Source organism: Ambystoma mexicanum, chromosome 6p, assembly GCF_040938575.1.
Source record: "Ambystoma mexicanum isolate Mex_15411 chromosome 6p, UKY_AmexF1_1, whole genome shotgun sequence".
NCBI classification, from domain to species: Eukaryota; Metazoa; Chordata; class Amphibia; order Caudata; family Ambystomatidae; genus Ambystoma; species Ambystoma mexicanum.
The window spans coordinates 292,269,850-292,293,342 of NC_090935.1; the positions used below are offsets into that span (position 1 = coordinate 292,269,850).

Here is a 23,493-nt window from a genome sequence, read left to right on the forward strand (position 1 = left end):
ACTACTTCGAGTGATCTGACTGGTTCCGCCGGAGAGGATGCTGGGGATCTGGTGTTAAAGCCATGGATCAACTCTAGAGCTTACTGTGTCCTTCCTTGGTATTCTGGCCGGAATGCTCTAGCATAGAGTAAAACTATAGTAAATATTTTCTTGTCCAAACTGAGTTTTTCTGTTTTCACTACCCGATTTTTCTAAAAATGCCTCTCATTCAACCTTGCATATCTCCATCAGTTTAATAGCTAGAGACTTCTTCTCAACTCTGGATTATACCTGAGACCTATAGCTGTATCCCAACCCAGAAACCACACTCACAAATCGGTGTACTGCACCTGTTTTTCTTAAAAGCCATTGGGTTAATTTTAGGCGGGAATCCACAATTTTGCAAAGTTTTACATGTGTGATTTTTATTTTAAATGATCTTCAACCTTCCATTCAGATTCAAAGTGTTTACTTTTGCTCAAACTATAGCTCATGATTGTTAGTATCTTTCCAATGTTGCTCCCATAGAAATGTGTATTGATTCAAGGATTTTTGCACATTTTCAGTGTTTTACCCAGTCATTTCCGAATGTCATTTTAAAGTGTAAGATTTCAAATCCGTTTTTCTCTCTTGTTTGGGGAGGGAAGGTTGGATTCAAATTCTGTCTTCTATTCCTCATTCCTCATTCCTGATTACCTGCTGTTTCCTTATATCTGTTTAGAATTGTTTGTGGGTTGAGGAATATTGCAGGGGGAAATCCTAACTTAAGTGCCATCTTTCCATACAAGCCAAAAGTGTTCTTTTCTCTGGTGTTTTAGATTTTGTGTTGCTAAAGAGTGAATTTAAGTGGATTACATACCTTCTTATCTGTTATTGTCACCACATTGGTGATTGCTGCTCCCTATTAAAAGTATATGTTTGATTTGAATTTTAAATAAATAAATATTACCTTTACCAACCAGCCTGATTCCTGGTCCATCGTGACCTGGGGTATTTGAGAAGGGGTGTGATATGAGTGGTATATTACTCAAAATATTGAACCTATAGATGTAATAAAATGAGCATTTCAGCTGTGCGCTGCATACTAGGCTGAGACCAGGGTGTATCGCCTGATTGAAATACTTAACATGAGGCACAGCACAGGGGAGACAGAAAATCTTTCTCCAGATCTTAAAGTGCAACTTACTTAAAAGACTTGAGGAAACCGAGGGGAAGCAAGAATGCACATGCCCAGGAGCGGCAATGTTATGTGGACTGCAATGAAGTCTGTGCAAAGGGGCACGGTTGGACAGGACAGAGTCTGGTCCAAAGACTTGGCTGATTATAAAGTCTAGTAAGAACAGGACAATATAAACCAGGTACAGTCAGTGGGGAATGAATGAAAAGATCAAATCTAAAATGCTGCATGCACGTTTACTGTGCATTCGGCAAAGTAGATTAGATTGGAGCACATAATACCAAACAAGGGAGCAGGAATTGCAGGGGTGTCCCCCGCGCCTGCAGTTCGGTATTATGGGCGGCAGGCATTGCGGGGGTGTCCCCTGCATACATTAAAGGCAGGGCGGGGGGACAAACGGGCAAAATCCCAAAAAATCTAATTACAAAATGCAGGCAAGTGCTCCGTAAGTTTGTATTTCGATCTTTCGGATAGATTATTTTACTGTACATCCCAGTCAGTGTGTGTGGAAAATTATTCTGATGAGGTCAGAGGAGAGACAGGTGGACCAAGAGAACAAAGAGGAGTGCACAGTGGTTGGAGAAGAACCTGAAGAGGAGCTTTTTGGCCTGTTTGGAGAGAATGAGCAAACTTGTAAGAGGTGAGAGGGTAGCAGAGAGAGAATGACTGGGGGGGGGGGTAGTTTTGGAAAGGAGACTGTGAGGAAGGTTGAGAGAAGGACAGAGTTGTGAGAGAGAGTAGGAGGTAAGGGGTGAGAGTGAATAGTAGATAGAGAATGGGTAGGTGTAGGGAGAGAGAACATCAGAGGGGTCAGAGTATGAGTAGTAGGAGGTGATGGAGGAGGACAGGGAGTGGCTGGCAGGCAGGCTCTATATCCCAACACCAGGTTTGAGACAGAGAGGCAGTAATGGTGTTGGGAGGAGAGATACTGACTGAGAGAGAAGAGAAAACGCATCTGAGATGTGGAATGAGAGAAAGATAGATTAAGTGTGTAACACTACAAGAGGGCCATCTCTGTCTAGGTCACTGGAATAATCCAGAGGGGGTCTGGTAGAAAACACTTCTACTTTTAGGCCATCTCCAGGCTCAGGGTCTAGCTTAGGCAGTAGGACATCTCTGGCACTAGTGGCGACACTGCTCATACCCAGGTTCAAGGAAGCGTGGCCTAGGGAGGCAGGATACCGCTCAAGGACGAAGTGAAGGTTTTAGAGAACACTCAGTTTGGAGACCAAGAGCCCAACAACTTTTGACCACTGTTGATAAAACAATGACAAAAAGGAACTGTACAATTGCGTCCATCTATGACTGAAAATTTGTCAGGGTAATGTTTACACGCTTTACCTCAAACCTTTCTTCTTTTAAGCTTTACTTTGATTTTTAAGCTTTACTTTGATTTGAGCCCTTGAGTATGCATCAGTGGCTACCCGTCTTTTTTTCAAGGACTTTACCGCTGCCCATTAGAACCCACATGGCACAACCAGCAGCCATATCCCACAGCTACTGGCTTGTGGGCATTCCCTGAATGCAGTAACCCAACCAATGGGACCTTCCTCCTAATTAATAAGAACTACAAAGGCAGTGCCCTGCAGATGATACTTAACAGGCATGGCATTTTACTATGCACAGTAGGGATTGCACCGTGAAATAGAATTGTGTCCAGAGCAATTGTGAATTATTTCTCGCCATGTCCTACATTAAGCGCCCCATCCTACACAATCTCCAGCAGCCATGAGTCATTTCACTAGTTATGTCATCTGTTATATGCTTAATGTCATGAGCAGTGTAGGAATATTGAGTTGTTGTTTATTTCTTCCTAACTGGTGATTTTCAGTTGTTTTTAGATTTTGGATTAAAATAGGAATACTTCCTATGAACTGTTAGGTGCACACATGTACCCATAGGGCATAGCCTTCGTATGAAACAGTGTTCCATTAGAAACCTGCTTGTTTTCTCTGGAAATGCTATTTTGCTATTTAATTAGTCTTCAATTGTAGGATTTAACTGTCTCTGATTTCTTGTGTAGGTGTTTGATGCTGGAGATTATTCTCTGCTCTGTTCAGTTCCAAGTGAAAATGGAACAACATGGACTGGTGGTGACTTTGCAGCAGCAGATAAAGTTATTTTATGGACAGAGGATGGGCACAGTTTTATCTACAAGCTGCCAGCCAGGTATGTTAGCCGGGATCTTTGTTTATCTTCACTCAGACCACATGTTGTATATTTCTACATGAAGCAGCGCAAATATGAATAGCTGCAGAGAGCCGCTAATTTAAATAATTTGTAACTGGGGATGGGGTGGGACTGGGTGGGGGGGGGGGACTCCAGCTGCTATTCTTCCAAGATAATTCAGGAATATTTATTTTGTTACTTGTAGAACGCCACATGCCCATTTAGAAAATACTCATGCTATGAACAGCAAACCTATTCATTCTCATTACATATGAAGTAGCAGTTACATTTGTGTAAAGTCAATGGAGTTAAAATTATAGTTCGTGCTGAACGATGTTATCATGCAGGATTCCAATATGCATCTAGTAAGCTGGCAGAAATGTGTTCTTGATCATTGTCTAGAGGAGTGACCACTGTGTTGCATCTTGGTGTATGGTTTTGTGTTGTATGTGCAAGGGAAGAAGGTATGTTGTATCTTGTTCTCTCCTGTCTGAGTGATGTGAAGTCATTAGAGAATGTTTATAGAGTCTGGAATGTTTGTACTTGACTCAGTGTACCACCCCAGGCAGTTGAAACTATGTAGCCTGGGTGGTGGGAGCCAGTGGGATTTTTTCCCTGTCCTAGCTCCTAATCCTATGGATTTATACATGTACTGTGTCTAAGATTGGTACTCTTGATGTTTTGCTTTGGATTTATGGGTCCCAGACTCTCATATCCTACCTTTTTTTGTAGTCCCCCTGGTATACTTTCCTGCCAGGTACTGTGACGATCACTCTTGATGACTCTACAGTTCAATATTTGGCGCTGGCGTCCCAGATGCTATATGTGGAGCATTTCTGTGTTAGCTGACCTTTACCCCACTGACCTGGACCCTCTGCGTCTCCCCTGCCGCCCATGTATCTTTTTCTGTCATCTGCAGCGCTGTTGGGGTTCTTCGGACGCCGGCTGTCAGCTGTGTGGTTTCCTCTCTGTGGTTCACCTGCCTTCGGTCTGCGGCAGCTCCGTAGGAGCAGCTTTTCTCCTGCCGGCTGTACTTCTGCTTCCCACTCTCTGACCTCTCCGTTTATTGGGAGTTTCTTCCTCCGCTTCTCTTTGGTGTCCGTTTGACAACGGATAGTCTCTGGACTCGCTTTCCCTTCCTGCAACGTCCCGGTCCATTCTCCTTCTCCAGCTTCCCTGAACTTTGCAGAGCCTCCGGTTCGACAAAGCTTGTCCGTCCTTTCCTTTTAAAGAACCCACAGTGACTAATTGCCCATATTGACTAGACTGTGCGTGTTGGTTTTTTTGAGTATTCTCATCACTATGCATCTTGCTCGTCACAGTATCCTCACTGCCATGATTCACTGAAGTACTGATGTTCTTCTCATCTGTTTTTCTACAGGATTCACATGGGTAGCCCCTACTCTTATTCGTCCCAGTAGTTGTTAAGGAGGTGGAAGTGTCTACCTTACAAAGGTACATAGAAGTGTAGGGGGCTACAGGATCTTTTATGTGGTAAGAGAGTCTGGGAGGTTTTGAAGAGGTGGGTAAATACTGCATTCTCCCTAGTGTCGTCCCTCGTCCCATAAGGGTTTTCCCTCTGCATGTGATCCTCCTGCCGTACACCACCTCCAGGGGGGATTATTGTACTGTGGCCACACTGCCCTGGCCCCATGAGAAGGGTCCTTCCGCTATGGGAGAAGGGACGACATCCAAGGATTTGTCACAACACCCTCTCAATAAAAATGCAGTCCAGCTGATAGCTTTAATAATTTGTGAAAGGACTGCAAAGGGGAGCTGTATGAGCCTCTCAGGGGCCGAGTGGAGGAGTCAAGCAAGGATATAGAACATACACGGGCATTCCTGCTCCTTAAACCAGTATGATTTCATTATTTAAAAAAAGTCTGTGCTACACACACGTGGGTCTCCAACAAAGAACCCGAAAACCTATTATATGGATAGAATGGACAATCCACTTGCAGTACGGTAGCCACTCGGGTGAGTAACTTAAACTAGACTGACCCATCCCTTTCAACACAACTCTGAATATGAACCTTTGGCAAGGTGCGTTTTTTAAAATCATGTATCCACTCATTCCACTTCCCCAGTAACAGCTCAATGTCTATAACAGGGGGTCCTTCTCCAGGTCAAGGAGTCCCACAGTACACTGAGCTGGAACAACACAGGATCATCTCATTCTGCATTTTGAGCAGAAAGCCTTTTCAAAGAAGAGAAAAAAACATAGTGTAAGTCCAGAGGCAAAAACGGTATTGTTAAATTGGTGTCCATTGGTAGCCCTGAAGAGTCTGGAGAGAACTCGATCTGCACCCGACTTGTCTGTATCTGCCTATTGATAGGCCACCTGATGAGTTAGCTGTGTTTTGTGCAGTTCTCCGTCTCCCACCAACACCCGTTTCTCTCTTCTCTCTACCCTCCATGGTACTCTCCATTTCTCCTATATACTCCAACCGCTAGTCTATCACCTATCATACCTCTCTCTCGAAGCCTGCAAGGAAAAAGTTCAAAAAAGATTTCCTGGTCTCCAATCCATGCCTGCCCATTGCCAACACCTACGTCAGTGCTTCTTCCAGGCAGACTGTCAAAGACCTCCTCTTTGTCGCTCCCTCCCCTGACCTATGGATTCCGCATGTGGTCTCTGTCCTCTCTCCTTTCTCTTCGTCGCCCATTACCAGCGGCACCAGATGGGAATTATTCTTGGCAGGCTTCTCATCTTCTAGGTACATCAGTAATGTCTAATAGAATGGCACTGTCGTGGCACAGGGCTCTCAGCCCAACCTTCTCCTTCTTGATGGGCGTCTTCTGTCTATCATCAACTTCCTCACATCTCCGTCCACTCCGCTTTCTTTTCCCCCTTTTCCACGACTGACGGGCGTACCACATTCCTGTACCCCTCGAAAGACCTTTAAAGGTGACAACCAGCTTCACCTAGCTATCCTCAACTCTCGATCTGTTAAACACTCCTCTGATATCCGTCTCCTTCGGTTTATGGTCTTTTCAACGAAAACATTTAAAAGTATATATCCATCGAAACTTGTCCATCGAATATAGGAATGGACACGTTTCGATGGATATGTACATTGAAATGTGAAAGATAGCATTTCCATGCATTTATTTTACACCTTAAAACATTCAGTATTTCGGCACTGACCAGCTTCATGTAATGTTTTATTTTGTATTGTTTAATGGGAGGTGGGGCGGAGTTCACACCCTAGCCCTAACCCTTGCCCTAAGCTTAACCCTATTTCTAATCCTTGTCCTAACCTTAACCCTAAGCCTAAAATCCATTGGAATCCATCGAATTTTATTCAATGAAAATGCATTTCGATTGAAAGTATTTTCAGTGAATAAAATTTGATGGAAATGAATTCGATGAATTCATTTTCAATGGAAAGTCCAGATACCATCTCCTTCTTGAAAACTTTGACCTCAACTTTCTCTCACTGAGATGTGGTTCACTGCCAGCTCTGTCGCTGCTTTTGACACACTGATGGCTACAAGATCCTCTCTAAGCCCAGGCCTAACCGGTTTAGAGGCAGAGTTGCCTTGGTCTTCTCCGATTGGATCCCTGATACTATCATTACAACTCAGACCTACTCCTCCTGCGAATGCCTTGTCTGCAGGCTTGGTTTCTCCCCTACCCTCTTGTTGACTCTTTGCACCATCTACAGGACCCCTGGTCCAGTCTCCTTCTTCTGCTCGGAGGGGTCTGACCTCACCTCCTCTCTTCTTGCCTCCACCTCCAAGCTTCTCCTCCTCAGTGGTTCCATGTGTTAAAATCGCAGCAAAAAGAATTACACAAAGAATCGCAGCAAAAAGGCAGTGGTTTTGCCACTGCGATCCATGTGAAGGATGCGGGGGACACCCCTCCCAACCCCCAGACCCATTATACCATTTAAGGGGAGCGGTGGACACCCCCGCAACCCCTGCTCCCCTTAAATGGTATAATGGCGTACACCTTTTTTGCCGCGATTATTTGTAAAGGCGACATTTTTGCCACGATTTTATTACTGCATACCGCCTCAGTGACTTCAATATCCACCTTGACACACCCGAGTCGGTCACTGGACTGTTCCGCAGCCCATGTGACGTTCTTTCCCTCACCATTCACCCTTCACTCTGCCGGTCATACCTTGGATGCTCTCATCTCTTCAGACATCCCCATCTCCAACCCTCTCACTATACCTCTCTCCTGGTCTGACCGGTGTCCGGACATTTCGTCGAAAGACATTTGGTCGACGTAATTTGGTCGAAAACCAAATGGTTGAATTTTATTTATTTCTCCAGCATTGGATCTTTCATGGATTCACATGCTTAGAATATTCCCCGTCGTCAGGCTGGGAATCCCCGGTACATTATATAGACCCTTTCCCGTAGGAAAACTTTTTCGACGCTTATGCGTCCTATCCACCTCGTTTTGTATCATGCGTGCCCGTACCGTCAGGACGTCATGATATAAATACAGGCCCCGCCCCCGCGCTCCCTCAGATTTCAACCGTCTTTCAAAGTAGTGGGATCCTCGTGATTACTACTAGTGGAAACTAGGTTGTTTTTTCTGTTTCGCTTCAGCGACGTTCAAATTCTGGAGAATTACGTCTGGAAAAGCGTTATTTCGCCCTTGTGCGACATGTGGCCTCAAAAAAGTTTATGAAGGAGATGGCCACATGGATTGTATCTACTGTCTCCACCCGCACCACACGGCGGATACATGTGAGATATGCCAGGGTTTCTCCCAAAAAACCCTTAAGGACCGTAAAAGAAGGCTGGTCGACTGGCTTAATGACGGAGCGGGTGCCTACCCGGCTTCGGAAGTTGGCTCCACGGCCTCCAGGAGCAAGCCGGAACCTCCATCGAAAAAGGTACGGCCAGCGGAAATCCGCACTGAGGACAAGCATAAGGGGAAGCATGCTGGATCTTCATCATCACATAAAAAGCCCTCCTCCTCCTCATCATCTAAGACGGAGAGGCAAGCGCTGTCAAAATCCTCCTCAGGGGACCGTCCCAGGTCTTCCATGAGTCGAGATGCTTCTGCCGGGAAGTCGGCATCGAAATCGGCGACGAAGTCTAAGGGCTCGACGACGACGACTTGCTCGTCGACCTCGGTGTCATTGACGATGCCTATTACCGCTCAGGCAGCAGCGGTTGGGATTCCTTCGTCGACAGAGACTCAGTCTATGGCTTGGCTGCCAGAGGTCTATGACCCGATTCCCCCTGAAGTCTTACTGCAGCCAGACACGGCCTGCTCGGCGGAAGGAGAAGGTGACATGGTTCTGCAGCCATCGGATTTAGGCTTACGGCCTTCCACGTCGGCGACGAGTGCGAGTGGGGGTATGGTACCTATATCATCAACGTTACTGAACCCACAGACAGTTTTGTCTCTGGATGTGCTTAATACTCTTCAGAAGCTCCTGCAGCGGCTGAATACGCAGATCCCTCAACCTGGGACGTCATCGTCACTTTTTTCTGTACCTTCCGTCGACGAGCAAACTTGTACGGCTCGCTCGACGACTAAACACCCATCGGCTCCCCAGGCGGTAAAAGATCGTCCTCGAGCGCAGGAGGAGGGTGAGTTGTCGGAGTCCGATTCTATACTGGGTGACTCAGGGTCAGACATCTCCCTGTCACCGTCGAGGGACCCAACATGGAGTTCGGATGTAGAGGTAGAATCTACGAGGAGCCAGACACAGCCATCTCCCCCGGATGATGTGGGAGCCTTCCATGCAATGATGGGAAAAGCTTGTTCCGAGTTCGGCTTGATTCCTGAGGAGCAGAAGAAAGACTGTTTCCTTTTTGACCATATGGGTCAAAGGAGGAAATCGGTATTTGCCATCCCAATTCTGGACCACGTGTGGCAAGAAGGTCTCAAGACGATGCGCCATCCGTTCTCGGAGCCAGCTATAAAGGGACGGATTGAGAAAAAGTTTAAAGCTCCGGAGTCCACTCCAAAATGTCTAACATCACAGCCTCTGTCTGACTCGGTGGTGTCGGCGGCAGCGGCTAGGAAGGCCAGGGTACAGCAGAAATGTTCAACGCCACCAGAAAGCGAGGCTAGGAGGCAAGACGCCTTTGGAAAAAAGGCGATCTCGTTCGGTGCGACGACAGTAAGAGCAGCCAATTCCTTAGCGATCGTGTCGCGATATGATAGAGAAATGTGGCACAAACTAGCCCCTATCCTAGAACACCTGCCAGACGAACACCGGAAAGCAGCTATGTTACTGGTGCGGGATGGCGAAGAGGCCTCGAACCACGCAATTAATATTGCAGTTGACCTAGCAGAGTATGGCTTCAAACAAATCAACCATGGAGTAGTACTTCGTCGACAAGCGTGGCTCAAATGTACTACTTTCCGTCCTGAAGTCCAGTACAAAGTCCTTGACATGCCATGTGAAGGGGAACACCTGTTTGGCGAAAAGGTTGATGAAGCGTTGAAGGGGATGAAAGAAGACACGGATACTGCTAGGTCCCTCGGCGCCCTCCAAACGGGTAGAAACTTTCGCTCTTTTCGCCCCTTTAGGGGTGCTTCTGGAAACCCCGCTTTGGAGCCTCGAGGGACCGTGGATTTAACAGGCCCTCGTACTCTTCACAAGGGTTCAGACGAGCGTCCCAGTCGGCACGTAGAAGCAGGGACTATCAAGCCTCCAGGCGGCGAGGCTCGGGTCCGTCGTCGACGAAGAACAAGCAAACCAACAACCAATGACAGCCTTCGGAACGTCCTGGGGGGACGAGTCTCTCATCACTTCGACCAATGGAAATGCATCACCACAGATCGATGCGTTCTAGACACGATTCGCATGGGTCATGCGCTACAATTCAAAGACAAGCCTCCACGTCTTCCGCCTGTATTCTCGACACAGCCCCACCTCCGAATCCTACGACAAGAGGCGGCGCTTATGTTGCGAAAAGGGGCGGTAGAGAGAGTTCCTGTGGCACAGGAAGGACAAGGAGTTTATTCCCGGTTCTTCGTTGTCAAAAAGCCAAACGGCAAATGGAGGCCCATTCTCGACCTGAGGGTACTCAACAAATGGCTAAAGAGCCTAAAATTCAAAATGCTAAAGCTCCAAGAGGTTATCAGGTCGGTGCAACCCATGGATTATCTATCGTCACTAGACCTTCAAGACGCTTATTTTCACATCCCAATACGCCCACGACACAGGAGATATTAAAGGTTCGTCGTCGGGAGAAAGCATTTTCAGTTCAAGGTCCTCCCGTTCGGGCTCAAGTCCTCCCCCAGGACGTTCACCAAGTGCTTGGCCCCTATAGCGGCCCATTTAAGGAAGGATGGTCACCATGTCTATCCATATCTAGATGACTGGCTGGTCAGAAGTTCGTCCAGGGAACAAACACGAGACAGTCTAAGGGCCACAATGTCCCTCTTACAGGAACTGGGCTTCGCAATAAACTTCAACAAGTCCTCCGTAGAGCCTTCGAGGACCTTGGTCTTTCTAGGAGCGGAGTTTCATACACACACAAGACTGGTGAGACCATCCAGCGAAAGAATTCAGAAACTTCAAAGCAAGGCGTCGGAATGGAGAGGCGGTACCAAGGTTTCAGTGCGCAAATACATGTCCCTGCTAGGGACCATGTCGTCCTGCATTCCGTTGATAAACAACTGCCGTCTGTTTATGAGGCCTTGCCAGGAATTTCTAGCGGACCGTTGGGCGCAGAGCCGAGGTCGCTGGTCCGACAGACTGGTCGTCGACGAACAACTAGTACAAGCACTCTGCTGGTGGAGAGTGGCTACTCATCTAACGAAAGGAATGCCTCTACTGGAACCGGAGTTCCAAAAGACGGTGGTGACGGATGCATCGCTGAGCGGATGGGGAGCTCATCTGGATACGTTACAGGTACAAGGCCAGTGGTCGTTGCAGGAGTCCTCCCTGCATATCAACCTGCTAGAACTAAGAGCAGTGCGATGGGCTCTGAAATCTTTTCTTCCTCAACTGAGGGACTCGGTGGTGCGTGTCATGACGGACAACACCACTACGATGTTCTACTTGAGGAAACAAGGAGGGACACGTTCCAGGTCCCTATCGACGGAGGCACAGAAAATCTGGCATTGGGCCCTGCAACACAACATGCAAATCTTAGCGTTCCACCTGCCAGGCGTGAGAAATGTGGAAGCCGATGCCCTCAGCAGAGAAATGAACGAAGTTCACGAATGGGTGCTGAACGACCAACAACTACAACAAGTATTCAAGAAATGGGGACATCCTTCCATAGACTTGTTTGCGACGAAGAACAACAGGAAATGCCATCAGTACGCAAGCAGATGGCCTCAGCAGGGCTCACTGGGGGATGCGTTCTCCTTCCCATGGACGAACAAATTCCTGTACGCATTCCCTCCATTTCCCCTTGTCCGGAGGACGTTGCAATGGATCCTCAGGTACCCATGTCGGGTAATTCTGGTGGCCCCGTACTGGGCCAGACAGGTGTGGTTTCCAGACCTACTACACTTAGCGGTGGCGGAACCGATGAGATTCCAGAAGACCCCCGACCTTCTGTCTCGACAGGAGGGTGTCGTTTGGCATCACGACCCGGACAGCCTCAAGTTGACGGCCTGGCTCCTGACTTCGCCGAATTCGGTCGGCTAACGATTCCGGAGGACTGTCGGCGTATCCTGCAAGCGGCAAGAGCACCTTCCACAAACGTCTCATACGCGTACAAATGGAGAAGTTTCTGTCAGTGGTGCGAGGATCAACCAGGTTTGGCCCCGCAATCGATTAAGCCGGAACAGCTCCTTCCATACTTGCTGTTCTTAGCTCAAAAGGGCCTGTCGGTATCGTCAATTAAAGTACACCTGGCCGCCATTTCCAGGTTTACTCGTCAACGGCATTCGGCACCATTGTTCAGCGACCGCCTGATTAAGCACTTCCTTAAAGGCCTCTTTCGGAGTTTCCCTCCAGAGAAGAAATTTCCGCCGGAGTGGAGCCTCAATCTGGTCTTAACGTCACTTATGAAGCCTCCTTTTGAGCCAATGTCATCATCGTCTCTAAAGTTTTTGTCGTGGAAATTGGCCTTCCTGGTGGCCATCACTTCAGCCCGACGTATTTCAGAAGTTCAGGCTCTAATGGTAGACCCACCATACTTATGATTTTTCAAGAACAAGGTAGTCCTAGCCACTAACCCACAGTTCATACCAAAAGCTCCTTCGGTGTTCCATAAACACTCCTCTATTGTGTTGCCTACTTTTTTTCCGGAGCCATGCTCGGGAGCGGAGCGCACGTTACACACATTGGATGTAAAAAGGGCTCTCAAGTTTTATCTTCATCGTACGCAACCGTTCAGAGAAACGAGACAGCTGTTCGTGGCCTATGGTTTGGGTGCTAGAGGAAAAGCCATTTCAAAGCAAGGACTGTCAAGATGGGTGTCATTTACCATTTCGTACTGCCATTCCAGGGCAGGGAAACCTCTTCTACGACGGCCAAGAGCTCATTCAACTAGAGCAGCGGCATCGTCGACGGCACTGTGGGCCGGAGTCCCTCTGGGACATCTGCATGGCGGCTACCTGGGCGGCTACACACACCTTTACCCGCCATTACTGCCTGTCGCAACAACATGCCGAAGATACCCGGATGGGACAGGCGGTGCTCCGACACCTATTCCAATAAGGTAAGCCCCGGCTGAGGGGTTGCATCCTGTGGAATTTATGACTGTATGTGGTTTGTTTTCCTATGTTAACGATTACTAATGTATACATGATCATAGGGAACGGGCTTTGCGAAGAAAGTATATGGGTTTGCATGCACGCCTCCTCTTTGGGGGTGGTACTGCTATGTAATCTATTCTAAGCATGTGAATCCATGAAAGATCCAATGCTGGAGAAGGGAATAGTTTCTTACCTGTAACTCCATTTCTCCAGCATTGGTATCTTTCATGGATTCACATGCGCCCACCTGCCTCCCCTGAACATGCAAACCGGTTCCCCCACTACTTTGGGGGCCGAAATCTGAGGGAGCGCGGGGGCGGGGCCTGTATTTATATCATGACGTCCTGACGGTACGGGCACGCATGATACAAAACGAGGTGGATAGGACGCATAAGCGTCGAAAAAGTTTTCCTACGGGAAAGGGTCTATATAATGTACCGGGGATTCCCAGCCTGACGACGGGAAATATTCTAAGCATGTGAATCCATGAAAGATACCAATGCTGGAGAAATGGAGTTACAGGTAAGAAACTATTCCCATATATATATATATATATATATATATATATATATATATATATATATATATTTTAGGTTGTAGTTTAGGGGAAAAAAAAAAGTGAAAATAAAAAAATAAAAAATTCAACCATTTGGTTTTCGACCAAATGGTTTCGACCAAATGTCCTGTCGACGAATTTTTTTCGACGAAATGTCTGGTAACCGGTCTGACCAGGCTCTCCTGTCTTCTCATATGGATCTCTTGGGTCCCCCGGCCAGGCCTCTGCCTGCACTATATGTCTCCTTCTCCGTCATTCGACCAATGAAGCCAGTGTCAGTTGCTATCTTTGCTGCCACTTTCATTGCCCCGCCCACTGCTTCCACTGACTCCAACAGTGACTCTGCCCTTGCTAATCTTCACATCTCTATATCTCTATCACCAACACCTTGGACAACCTTGCTCCTGTCATGAGGATTTGAATGAAGCCGGTCTCCAAGCGCAACGCCTAATATGACTCCAGAATAGCCTCTTTGAAACGCAAGTACAGAGTGGCTGAACGGACGGGGCAGGCACCAGGCACATCCTCTGATGGACTTTCCTGCTGCCTGCTCCAAAGGCAATGCAGACTCTTCATCTGCTTGAAGAGGGTCCATATCCAAGCCTACATCTCTGTGGCCACTAACAACAATGGCGAACTGTTCAAAATCTGCAAGGAACTCCCCAATCCTACTGCAGTCTCCACTTCTCCCCTGCCACCCCTGTCCCTCACTTCGTTGGTGTCACACTTTTTAACCAAAACACAGGACATTCTGTCCTCGCTCTCTTCTACTCGCCTTACTCAACCCCGCCAGCTCTCATCCCTCCCTTGGCTTCCCTCTTCCCCTTCTTTCTCCTCCAAACAAGTGCTTTTCTGCTCCTTCAGAGCTGTCGAGGACCAGATTTGCTTCTTTTGTGCCAACTTCTATAATCACTTCTATAATCCCTCCTTCGCTACAGGCTCATTTCCGCTACCCCCTTAAGCACTCCCTTGTGCATCCTCTCCTCAAAAAGCCTTTTGTTGACCCCTCTTGCCTGGCCAACTACCACCCTATCTCCATTACCCCCTTCCTGGGCAAACTCCCGGTGAAGCTGGCCATCTCACAACTGATCCAACACACTGAATCTGTTGGTTGTCTCTCTGACCACCAGTCTGGCTTTAGAGCAGCCAGAGGCACACAACTGCTCTATTGAACACCTGTGAAGACCTACTCTCAAATCTCGATTCCAACTCTCCTTCCGATCTTAACCTTCTGGATCTTTCCTCTGCCTTTGACACGGTCAATCATGCCACTCTTACAAAGTTGTCTCTGTGACTCTCTTGAGATCACAGGCCTAGCACTGGATTGGTTGACCTTCTTCCTCTCCAACCGTCCCTCTCAGGTTCAACTGGGTCTTTTTCTCTCTAGCTCTCTCCTCATGCGGTGTCTCTCAACACTCTTTCCTCTCACCCTGGCTTTTCAACATCTTCCTTGCCCGTTTGTCAACCTGATTAACACTGGAAATTATATGAGAAGAAGGCAGACGACACTCGGCTCTCCAAGTTTCCCTCTACTGCCTCCTCTTCGCACCCCCTCCCCGACCGTCTGGCCTTCCTCTATGGGTCCTCTCCCCTCACCCTCTTGTGCGTCTAAAAACCTTGGTGTCCTCTTTGTTTCCTCTCTCTCCTCCTCTCCTTTTTTAAAAATGTATTTATTTATTTTAAACGTTTTATTTGCTTTTCAACAACAAAGAAAAAAGTAACAAGCAGTACAGTGAGATACATGTCATGTATGGTGTACATTGGAAATTACAAAATTTCCACAGCACCAATCCATGCCTCTATCCAAGCATGCGCCATCACTCACAATGCTCTCAGAAGTTGCGTGTAATGAGGCTGTACCCTAGTCCATCACTGTCCTGTATGCCAAGTGTACATGCCAAACCAGGTCCAAAGACCATACCGAACTCCAAAGCCCCTGCATGCTCTAGCACAGTCTGCTTCCCACCCCGCAACTATTCCTACGGCACTCCCCACCCATGTCCGCTCCAGGTCTGCATCATCGTACCGATTAACCACTACCACCACCTCATTGGTTTCATACAGAGCGCACATCTGCCGGTAGGCCGAAGCCGGGCCGACCCGTAGAAGGCCCTTAAGGAAAAGGTCCTGTGTGCTTTCCCATATCTCCCACTTGTCTCTGATCGTGGAGAGGGCAGGAGCCCTTTCCCAACATCAGCTGCCTTTGTCAATACGAGCCGCAACCCCCACCCCATGCTGCAGGAGCAGCAAGGCCACATCTTGCATCCTCCTGAACACCATCCATGAGCAAGGCGAGCACATTTCTGCATTTCTGCATTCCACCTGGCTCCGAGATCCACAGTGGTGTATAACTACTGTACCTCATCTCATGATACATTTGGAATTTGGCGCCTCTGCCTAGATGGCCGCCCGCTATCCGACGTTGTCTGCATTGCGTTGCTAAGCAACGCTGATTGCTCATACATAGCGCACATCCGCCTGCATGCCCGACCCGGAGAAGGCACGTAAGGAAAAGGCCATGTTTGCCCCTGTTTGTGCACTGGAGTGTGCTGCACTGCTACTCCGTTCTAATGTCGCACAGGTAGATTTACTACCCCTGCTCGTTGCCACACTGACTCTTCCCCCTCCCCCAGGACACTATCACCATTAAGGCACCATTGCTAATGCCGCACCAAGAGCTGTGCCCTTACGCCATGCCGCTGCAGCCTATGCCGCATCTCTCTGATGCGCACTGGACTTCATAACTGTACTCCTGCCCACACTGGCCCGTACCATTTTGTGCCCCGACTACTGCATTAGCCTATGTGTACTTGCTTATTGCTTAAGTCCTCCTGTTCCTTGAACATTGACTACAGCATCTACCCAGTCTTGAACTTTGCACTCAGCCCACTCGTGCCTCGAGCACTGCATTTTTGCCCTTTATGTGCCTGACTACTGCATTAGTCCACTTGTAACCTGATTACTGCATCTGTGTCTTGAACATTGCTTTGTGCCCACCTGTGTCTTGGACTGTGCATTCTGCCCATTGTGCTTCGAATAGTGTATTAATCCACTTGTGACCTCAATACTGAACTCAGCATCTTGCTGACTTATATCTAGAACTGTGCATCCTGCCTATTGTGCCTTCAATCCTGCATTAGTGCAATTGTGCCATGAACACTGCACCTAGCCTTCTCGTGCCCCGAGCACTGTACTCTGCTCACTTGTGCCTCATCACTGTATACTGAATCTACACCACGTGTGCCTTTAAACTCTGCTCCCTGCCCTCCGTGCACTGAATATTGCATCCTGCCCTCTCACGCGGGTGCACAACTCACGGAACAATATATCCAACTACACCACATCGACCACCAATGTGTACACTTGAAAACACTCTTCTCACACCACATTCACCATTCCCATTCACTTCAATACTACTCACACTAGCCACACTCTTGCACTCAGACACAACCACATCAACCTCGTCCTACACACACCTCACCGCTGCCTCCCCATACCAGCCCATCAGGCTAACTATCACCACCACTATGAGCATCCTCCACCCCTCATAGCTTTCTACAAAACGTAAAAACGAGAAATTCAAGGCTCGGGTCACGTACCTTGCCCTCGCCTCACCCCAGCCTCCCCAACTTGGTGACAATGGAAAAATATCAAGCTAGGCTCTCGCACCAAAACCACTTACACTCCCTCCTACATCTCTACAGCCAAGCACAACCCCTGCGAGCCTGCGCCAGCACGCCACACCTCACTTCAGCACCCCTGCACACAACCCACCAACACCTCTAGACCCCCCATCACCAACCGTACCTCCACTGTCACATCATCAGTAAGCCCCACCCTGCGCTCCACCAGCGCCCCTCCTCACTCTTCTGACCTCAAAAAGACCAGTCCCACCCACACCCTCAAATGCGCCCTTATCAACGCTTGATCTCTCCCTGCTCACGCCCTCGAGATCAACAACCTCATTACCACTCATGATATACACCTTCTCGCCATTACGGAAAACTGGCTCAACGAGGCCTCCGGTCCAGCTATCTCGCTCGTTCTCCCACAAGGCTACTCCATCCTCTGCCAGGACAGGAAGCTCTCAAAAGGTGGAAGTATTGCTCTCATAATCATGGATGACCTCCCTGTCAGGATAAGCAGTCACACCTGGGAAGTCAACACTGACCTCCTCTGTGCCAAATTATCCCTATCCCCTAACTGCTCTATAAACTTACACGTCATATACAGGCCTCCCGGCACAGCCCCCGACTTTCAAGGGCATCTCCTCCATGTCTTAGGTAACAATCTGAAAAACTCCACCAAATCCATCTTACTCGGTGACCTCAACCTCAGTCTCACCGACCCTAAAGATAAACAGCCTCAGCCGTTGCCAGAGAGCTGAAAGATCTTGGGTTCACACAAAAAGTCACCCAACCTACGCACTCTAAAGGCTGAACCCTTGACTGGGTAGCAGACCACAACTGCTCATCCACCATAACCTCCAACCTGGCATACCCCTAGACAGACCACAACTGCAACCAATTCTCCATACCCACAAAACCCACCACAAAACCTCTCTCCTATGCCCCTGCCAGCTAGGGTCACAAGCTCCAAAAAACCTACAGCTAACAACCTTCGCCCCTTCCTAAATGTCAAGGAACTGAAACCCCCCCCTTCGCTAATGACGCCAACACCCTTGCTAAAAAAGAAATCCATGAACACCAACTCATGGTTTACGGGATTACCTACTACTCCTCCGCTCAAACAAACGCACTGCCCTAACCAATTGGCATTCCAACCCCGGTGAGTGCACCAATGAAGAATTCAACAGAATCTCATCGCAATACAAAAAAAGCCGTTTTCCATGCTAAATTCAATGCCATCAACCTCTGGATCACTTAAGCCAACTCCAAGTCCAAGGAGCTGTTCTCCATCTTCAAAGATCTCACCACTCCGCCCACTAGCGCCGATGAAATCGTCAAAGATGAAGCTTGGTGCGCCAGTATACAGGCAGCACTCCTAAACAAGATCACTCTCCTCCAAGATAAAATACAATCATGAAGAAACTCACTACCCAAGCCCGACCCTCCTGCCACACACACCACCCCTATGCTGAAGCCCCCCCCTCTTTTCCTTCAGAGACGACTCAGATTCTGAAGTCAAAGCTCTCCGACATCACCTCAAACCATCCACATGCAAAGGAGACATCTGCCCGCCCAACATCTTCAAAGATAACTCCCTGACACCCATCATCACTGCGTTAATTAATGCCTCATTTTCCTCAGGTATTGTCCAGTCTAAAAGAAGCCTGGGTCCGCCCCTTCTTAAAAAGCCCTCCTTTGACCCCTCTTCCCCCAACAACTACCGACCTATCACCACTGTCCCATTCCTGCTCAAAATTCGAGATAAAGCGGCCCACAATTGGTCTCAGCACTTCTTTGAAACCAACTCCATCCTAGGCAAAAGCCCATCAGGATTCCGCAAAGTCCACAGCACCAAATCTGCCCTCTTGGACTTAAAAACCAAATAACCAAGATAATGGACATAGGTAAACCAGCCCTCCTACTGCTACTGGACTTGTCTGCCACATTTGACCTCGTAGATCATACAATACTTACCTCCCACCTCACCAATGCAGCCCACTTTTCTATGCAGGCCTCCTCATGGATAACCTCCTTCTTAGAAGGTAGAGCCATGAAAGTATTCTCTGACTTGGTTAATGCAGCTCCCACCACCATCCACTGCAGTGTTCCCCAGGGTTTGTGCACTGCACCTACCCTCTACAACCTGTTTACCAAGCCCTTTTTTGACAAACTGGACTCAGTCGGCATAGCCTACACCAACTATGCCGATAATACCCAAGTTCTCCTCCCCCTTACTGGCTCGTATGACCATGACTCTGCAACCCTTCTCCAAATATATTCCACCATCCAAGCTTGGATGGCCACCAATGGACTATGCCTTAACGGAGATAAAACAGATCATTCTCATAGGTCCCCAAGAAATATTGGACAAACTCAACCTTAAATACGACAACTTTATCGTTGATAACTCCACCATCACTGTCTCCCCCTCAGTCAAGACCCTAGGGATCTATCTAGATTCCACCTTGTCCATGAACAGACAGGTCAGTGCCATTGCCTCTGCCCACACCACCAGACTAATCAAAACCATCAAACCTTTCCTCTCCAACCAAAACTGCCTCTCTATTGCCCGAGCCACCATTGGTGCCAAGTTAGATTATTGCAACGTTCTCCTTGCAGGCACCTCAGCCAAAAATCTAAACTGGCTCCAAACTGTACAGAGCAAGGCGCTAAGAGCAGCACTCAACATCCCAAAAAGAGATCACATCACACAGGCCAGACGGGATGCCCTTTGGCTCCCGGTTAAGGAGAGAATTACCTTCAAGACTCTTACCTTAACTCATAAATGCCTTAGCCTCTCTGCCCCATTATACCTATCCGAAACCATCTGCAGAGATCTGCACGCCCTAGAAGAAGGCACCATGCCAACCAACTGCAAATCCCGCCCATCAAAAGGGGTAAAGCAGGGGGTATAGGCTTTCCTCACAAAGCTCCCAAACTCTGGAACGCCATACCCAATGCCCTCCGCGCTGAACCCTCACTTAAAACCATCTGCAAAGGCCTCAAAACAACACTATTCAACTGACACTCCCTATGCTGCCTGCTGATCTCTATATCCCATATTCTTGATTGTAACTAAGTATGTATAGCCAAACAGATCGTCTTGCATTTAAGCCTGCTCTTGCTTGTCTCTGTATCTGGTTACACTCCCTGTAACCAGATTTGTACAACTGTAACAGCGCCACGATGCCTCCGGACTGCTGTGTGCTATATAAATGTTAATAAATAAAGGGGGCTTATCATCCAAGGGTACAAACATTGCTTGGGTTAACATTCCATGCGGTCACATCATCACTGACTTCCCTCTGCCCCCATAAACACACCTCAATTTCCATTGCGATCCTGTGCTTGGCTAAAATACATATAAGGTCCTTCATTTTGCTAAGGTGTCTCTCTGCTCGTCTGCTGGGGAACATTCACAGCAGGCTGGCTTATGGCGTCCAGTCTTGCATGGCTATCCCCCTTTTGGCACCCTACATGCGATCTCCCGCCAGAAGAGCCTTATTTGTATTTGTATTTTATTATTTATATACCGCTTTACACCAAAGCGCTTTACAGCATAACAACCAAAATACATTAAACATGGAACATAGAAACAATAAAATATACATGAATCAAACCAGAAAAACAGCATGTAGAACAATTTGCATTTGGGAAGGAAGAGGGGAGGTAAAGGAAGGAGGAAAGGGAAAGGGGAGAGGGAGTAGAGGGAGTAGAAGGGAGGGTGGAAGTCAATGGAGGGAGACAGGAAGAGATAAAGGAACAGGAAGGTGGAGTGGGGAGGAGAAAGAAGAGGATGAAGGGGAGAGAAGTCACGGAGGGGGGGTGAAGGAGTGTTTTTAAGGAGGAACGGAAGGAGGAATAGGTGGAGGTGGAGCGGATAGAGAAAGGGAGCGAGTTCCAATGTAAGGGGGCAAGGAGTTGGAAGGAGGGAAACGAGAGGAGGCACAGGGAAGGGGGGGCAGAGAGTAAAAAGTGATCAGCAGAGCGTAGAGAGGGGGCATAGAAAGAGAGAAGAGAGGAGAGGTAAGGAGGACCATGCCCTTATCACTGGTCATGGCCAAAATATGTGCAACATGTCAGCTGTTTCGCCTGCGCATCTGAGGCATTTCTGTCCCTCCTCTCCCGGGATGTGCAAATAACAATGGGGGGTCCCGGGAGACTCTGCCAGACATGAGTGCTGGTTACAAGAGCCTTACCCAGAGTCTTTAGCTCACTATCTTTCACAGAGCAGAAATATCCTAAACCCATCAGTCTTTGTCCTGCCCTGGGGCAGTCCAGCACCAAAATGCTAGGCAATTCTCCTCTGAACAAGAGTACCAAGAGCAACCCCAGACGCGTGTTTCGGTCTGGTTGAACCTCGTCAGTAGGGTGTAGCTGTGCCTCTCTAAGAATAGTAGCAAAGGGTCCACATCTGGATTCTCCTAGTAACTTGGGATGAGACACAAAGTTACTTGAAATATGCAAATAACAAGGGGGGTCCTGGGAGACTCTCTGCCAGACATTCACAGCAGGCTGGCTTCTGGTGTCCAGTCTTGCATGGCTATCCCCCTTTTGGCACCCTACATGCGATCTCCTGCCAGAAGAACATTATCACCAGGCATGGCCGAAACATGTGCAACATGTCAGCTATTTCACCTGTGCATCTGGGGCATTTCTGTCCCTCCTCTCCCAGGAACCACAAGATCGCCTGTAGGGTCAAATGCACCCAGTGCGTGACAATAATTGCGTCAACTTCAGCCTAGCATTCCTGGACACCCTCTGCGTATATATCGATGCTTTTGCCCACTCCCCGTCTGTGAAGGCTGTGAGAAACTTGAAGGTCACGCGCAAGTCCCCGGGATCTGTCATCCAGGAGGCCAGGCAGAGTCGGGCAATTGACAATAACTACACAGACCTGATGGCCCTTTCCCTTCCACACAGGGACAAAAGGTGGCGCACGAGAGCACACTTTGAGCAAGACAAACCGCAGGAGGAGGCAGCTATTCCAGGACGGCATTCAAAAGGGGGGGAAAGACGGCAAGAAACGAAAGGGCGACAACGAAGGAAGTGCCTTTGCCTTTTTTGACCGCCGACCTGCAAAGCCTCCGTGAAAGGAATCATAAGGCCGGGGACAACAGCTAGCGCGTGGTATAGCAGAAGTCAATGGTTCACGGGCCCTCCTACACCGATAACCAAGACAGGGAGCGACGCTTGCTACCGTGGTACCGTTCTTGACTCCAAAGACAAGAAATGCCAAGCGGTTCATCACAGTCGGTGAGTCGGAGGGAGAACCGGTAATAAACCCAACTGTGTTGAGCGAATGCTGCAAATGGCAACATATTGTGAATTCAAGAACAAAGACTTTGCGTGTTACAGAACTTTTAAAAGCAGGGAGAGACCAGCTGCAGAGTGGTCCAGCGCCATGTGGGTGCTATTTCGAAGGATTCTGGTTTGATCCCCTTTTTTCTGTAAACCCACAGATACCAGGAGGCCTTAGGGCAGCCTATGAAAGAGGTCAAAGTGGTCAGACAAGGGTTAAGTAAAACCCCTTGTACAATTGAAAGTCTTTGACTTGTAACCTAAAGGAAAACTAAGGGAAGTGATCACTGCATTAGGGTAAAGCAAAGTGAACTGTGTAGCTGGCAAATATGAACCCGGCTGAGGGATGCCTGCAAAGCATGGTGAAGCACAAAAACCCAGTGAACATTGTGTTGACAAGAGTGAACCTGGCTGAGGGATGTCCACAGTGGAAGTTTGTTTAAAAAGACATTGAGACCCGTGAAAATATTGAGTGAAAGGCCGTAGTGAACCGGACAGAGGGAGGCTAACATTTGAGAAGGGTCTGAGCCCGGAAGAGGGGGACCCAGGAGTGAAGAGCGATCACACAATGTAAAAGAATACCAGAAGGAACTTTTGTTTTGTTATTTTATACATCAGACCCTCAGAGGCAAGCGACTTTTGTAGAAAAGAGACTTGACCACCGAAGGTCCTGATCGCTGAAAGGAACTGTAGCCTTGTGCTGGAGAAGCCCAGGAGTGTACTGTGCTCAAGAGTCCCGCCTTGTCCCGTGTAACAACCGTAGGAAAGGGAGACACGGGCCTTGACTTTTCTTTACTTATGGCTATCTCAGACAGTCACGCAAAGCTATCCAGGACCTCAAGCAGGTATGGCAGGTTCATCCCTGAGGAGGGCCACCAAAGGTCCCAGCGCCACGAAAACCGCATGGGAGAGAGCAGGCATCCATGCTTGGTCCCCTTGCACAGTCTCCACCTGTTTGAGATGCACTTCCCCCATCTTCAACCTGGCCATTGGCTCCATGTAGATCAACCGCACCCATCGCAGAAATCTCGGCCCAATC

The 23,493-nt window shown here is 48.3% G+C and overlaps 1 protein-coding gene across 4 annotated transcripts in view; it reads left to right on the forward strand.

The window, feature by feature from the left end:
• Nucleotides 1–23,493, forward strand: part of WDR7 (WD repeat domain 7) — a 2,460,073-nt gene that overhangs the window by 275,237 nt on the left and 2,161,343 nt on the right. For all 4 annotated transcript variants that reach the window (XM_069627029.1, XM_069627030.1, XM_069627031.1 and 1 more), the window contains exon 8: nt 3,180–3,325. In XM_069627029.1, coding sequence (XP_069483130.1) covers nt 3,180–3,325 — 146 coding nt within the window. The remainder of the gene's footprint in view (nt 1–3,179; nt 3,326–23,493) is intronic.